This window comes from Octodon degus, unplaced genomic scaffold (assembly GCF_000260255.1).
Source record: "Octodon degus isolate 3935 unplaced genomic scaffold, OctDeg1.0 scaffold00164, whole genome shotgun sequence".
In the NCBI taxonomy this organism is placed as follows: domain Eukaryota; kingdom Metazoa; phylum Chordata; class Mammalia; order Rodentia; family Octodontidae; genus Octodon; species Octodon degus.
In genome coordinates, this window is record NW_004524740.1 from 4,153,922 (window position 1) to 4,158,461 (window position 4,540).

A 4,540-nucleotide genomic window follows, 5' to 3' on the forward strand; every position below is an offset into this window, starting at 1 on the left:
GATATATAGTTACATTCTCTTAATGAATAGAGGGATTTGTTATAATAGTGTTTGTAAATAGGATATCATGCCTGCATCTTGTACAGTAAATAATCACTAGGAAAACAATATGCAATGTGTTAATTATTGAAACGTCCTACCAATTTCATTTGAAACTGTCTCATTGCTTTTTGTCTGTCAATAAAATAATGGAAAAAAAAACAAAAAACAAAAACAAAAAACAAAAAACAAGATATCAGTACCAGTTCTAGCCACTTTAATTCAACAGAATACTAAAGTTCTAGCCAGGTAGTCAGGCAAGGAAAAACAAAAAAGGAATACAAATTAGATGAGATAGTGAAATCATCCCTCTATACAGATAACATGATCTTACATAGGAAAACCCTAAGTATTACACACCCAAATAAATTCAGCAAAGAATATAGCCAGCCAGCCAAATACTCAGCGGACCAAAGCACCCACTTAGGCAGAGTGCAGCGGCCAGGTTCCATTCCCCATGTGCCATACCGGCCTCACCCCAGGACTCACTGAGACAGACATTGAAACTGGGCATGGTGGCACACCCCTGTGATCCCAGCACTGGGAAGCTGAAAACAGGAGAATCACTAAGAGTCCGATCTATGTAGTGAAACCCTGTAGACCCTGTACCAAATACATTAAAAAAAGAAAAAAGATACAGAATACAAAATACCTCCAAAAAATGATTATATGCTTATACAGTAGGAGTAAACAAAAGGAAACCTCAAAAGGAAATTACGGAAAAAGAATCTTAAAGAAAAATTAAGAATATAATCCTATTTACAACAGTATCAAAAAAGATAAAATACTAACAAAGAAGGCAAAAGATTTGTACACTGAAAACTACTAAATACTACTAAAAGAAATAAAAACATAAATATAAGGAAAGACATTCTTTGCTCATGGATTAGAAGATCTGTATGGCAACACTGCTCAAACCAAACACATCCTAAAATACATAGGAAATCTCAAGGAACTCAACATAGTCAAAGCAGCCTTGAAAAAGAAAACTGCCACTTCTCTAAACTAAAATTTCACTCAGATGTTTTTATCAAATATGCTGTCATTCTCAGGAACTGCATGTGGTTTCAATGCCTCAGCTATTATGACCAAAATATACTATATGGTTCTAATTTACTAAATAAAAAAATTAACCCGAATGACTACAAAAACAAGGTAAATATAGCCCTCTCTGATCAGATGCACAAATAAAATAATAGTCAACAAAGAACCTTGGGTTTAGTTAGACTCCCTTTATTGGAAACATTTGAAGGGTAACTTAAGACACTGAAAAGGATGATTTCTCTTCCTTTCAATTATGAAAATACCAAGTTGCCTCTAAGAATCAAAATCATATACACTTAAGCAGTCCCCTTACGTGACATTGCTTAAAAACTTTTATGCTTTTGGACTTTTAAGTAAAATAGTGATAAAGCAAGAAGGCAGTACCTTATTGAATAAGTAAAATAATATATAATATTTGCTATTACCTTGTTTCTCTTCATTCTAGAAAGTTCATCAGGCAATTCTGTGTAATAAGGACTTTTCTTTTTAAAGCTTTGCTTTCATTTTTTTCTTGTTTATTTTTCCTTTTCTCTTCTCCCCCTCAACTTGTTCTCCTCATTTGAACATTTTCTTCCCATTTCCCAGTATCTATTGTACATTTTGGTCTTTATTTATACTTTTGGTGTCTCACTCCAGAGAAACCAAGCAATACTTAATCTTATGCGTCCCATTTATTTCATTTCAGAGTATGGAATTAAAACAAATCTATTTGACTAGAAATATCTCAAGCTTATCCTTCTTCATGGCAAAGTGGTACTCCACAGTATAAAAAGAACACATTTCGTTCATCCATTCTGACTGACATTTGAGCTGTTTCCAATACTTAGATATTACCACGTCAATATAAACATGAGTATGTACACATTGCTGTAGTATGATACTATTCATTCCTTCAAGAGGATACCAAAAAGGGGAATAGCTGGGTCGAAAGGAACTGCTAATTTTAGTTTTTTTGAGGAATCGCCACACTGATTTCCACAGTGGCTCTACTCTCAAACCAACAGTGGAGAGGATTCCTCTATGTGATAATTTAAGGTATAAGAGACAACCAGGATTCCCTTACCTTGTAAGATGGCAAAAAACACAAAATTCCTTGGCCCACAGTCTGGCACACAGATAACAAAAGTGCTCCCACTTCATCCTGGAACTCAAATGTTTCAGTATGCTGGAAAGTAGCACACAGATTTCGACCCTTAGGGCCTGAACCAATGGTACCAACCCAGACCTACAATGGGAACATGCTAATATTAGAGTTATACCTCAGCAAGACAGAAAAATTAATAGTTAAGAATACTTACATTTATATGAAAGCCTAACAACAAATTTCACAGAAATTTCTTTTTCAATTATTAGAGATTTTTGTTACCAGTTATTAACAATATATAGTTAGGTTGGTATGAATTCAAACAAGATTATCATAAGTTTAGGATAATATCTATAATCGCCATGGTAGCCACAAAGAAGTATCTATAGCATATACACAAAATAAATAAAGGAATGTGTCAGGAATTATTATAAATAACTCAACAAACACCAATGAAGGGTGAAGCAAAGGCTGTAGCTGTACTATGGAGAGATTTAACTTACTAGAATTGGCTTTAGGTAGATCACTGAATTCTCTTGGAATGAAAGTTCTTTTTGTTTTTTGGTGGAACCAGGGATTCAACTCAGGCCCTTGCACTTGCCAGGGAAGTACTTATCCCAATGAGCCATCTCCTTGGCCCCGGAATAAAAATTCTTTCAAAGCAAAAAGGGTATTATTTCCTCAACAAGTTTACAAAATTAAGCAGTACCACAATTAATTGAAGGACAAATAAGTAAACATACAAAATGAATGTATCAGGTCTATATGCCAATTGATAATTTCAAAATACTGGGGGGTAAATACTTGATTTAATTTGCCATAGGTTAATCTCAACAATAATAGAAACTACTCTTTATAAATTCATGTTCAAAGATTCTTGGTTTTTTTGTTTTAGTCTATTTGTTTTGGGCTTTTTTTCTTTTTTTTTTTTTTTGACATAGGCTCTCACTGTGTTCACTGTTTAGTTCAGGCTGGCCCTAAACTCACAGTGAGCCCCCCTGCCTCAGCCTCCTCAGTTCTAGAATTACAGATGTGTGCCACCTTGCTTCACTGTAAGATTCTCAGACACAGAAAATCAGATCCATGGAATTCCAGGTTTTTGGATTTTCTTAACATTCATAGATCTAGCCTTACTGATTAATTTGAGTAAGAGAAAATAAACTTTATCAGGAGTATAAAATAATACAACTATTGGGTCAGGGAGATAGCTCAGTAGAATAAGCATTTGCCTGGCAAGCACAAGGCCGTGAGTTCAATCCCCGGTTCCACAAAAAAAAAAAAAAAAAGAAAGAAAAGAAAAAGAAAAGAAAAGAAAAAAGAAAATAATGCAACTATTGCAGTGTTAAAAAAGGAAATAGCCCTATATTTTAAAATGGTACATGGAGGGCCAGCTTAAAAAAGAAGTTGTGATACATGTTACAAAACAGATAATCTTCACAAATATTAACTAAGATAATGATAAACCTTGAGGACATTATGCTAAGTAAAATAAGCAAGTCACCACAAGGATGAGAAACTTATGATTACTCTTAAAGGAAATATCTAGCATTTATAGAAACACAACATAGTGGTGGTATGAGGGCTGGGTTGGGGGGGGCGACTAAATTTGTGAAATAGAAAAAGGTTTTGCAAAATGAGAAAGTTCTTGAGATTGGTGGTATGACAATGTGGATGTACTTAACACAACTGAGTTGCAGACTTAAAAATGATTAAGATGGTATTTTATGTTGTGTATTTTAAATTTTTATGTTTGTACATTTTATTACAATTAAAAAACTTTTAAATTGAAGGACAATATGGTATCGTACTGCAGCAGTATAACTAACATTATTATAACTTAGTAATACTGCAGGTTGATTGAACTCTTGAACCCTAGGTTGAGAGTATAATTAATTAGAGCCTTCAATAATATTCTTACAAGAAAATACAGTTACATTTGCTAACTTCTTTATTTGTGAGTGTATAAAAGGCAACTTGAAAGTGTGAAATTTATACTTTTAATTCACTACTGTTTTTGACAATGTTTCTCAAAAAGAGCCCTCTGGCATTTTAGAAAGCAAATGCTTAATTATATAGGAGCTTAGCATTCTGTGATCCTAACCATTAAATGTCAGTAGTTGCTCTGAGGTAACTGTGAGAAGCAAACTGTCCCCACACAGAAATCTGTGTAGACAGCCTTGGGGAGACCTAGAATTGTGTTATACACACAGGTGATACTAAGCACACAGCTAAGCACCGTAAATTATCTCATAAAAAGAAACAGAGGCATACAAAAAGTGGCAATTCAAGTTGGACATGGTGCTGTGCACCTGTCACCCCAGCACTCAGGGCGCTGAGGCTGGAAGATCACTGTGAATTCAAGGCCAGCTTGAA

General features: G+C 34.4%; 1 protein-coding gene across 3 annotated transcripts in view; it reads right to left on the minus strand.

Moving 5' to 3' along the window:
* Positions 1-4,540, minus strand: part of Brip1 (BRCA1 interacting protein C-terminal helicase 1) — a 135,536-nt gene that overhangs the window by 64,778 nt on the left and 66,218 nt on the right. For all 3 annotated transcript variants that reach the window (XM_023703164.1, XM_023703162.1, XM_023703163.1), the window contains exon 14: positions 2,147-2,308. In XM_023703164.1, the coding sequence (XP_023558932.1) occupies positions 2,147-2,308 (162 nt within the window). The remainder of the gene's footprint in view (positions 1-2,146; positions 2,309-4,540) is intronic.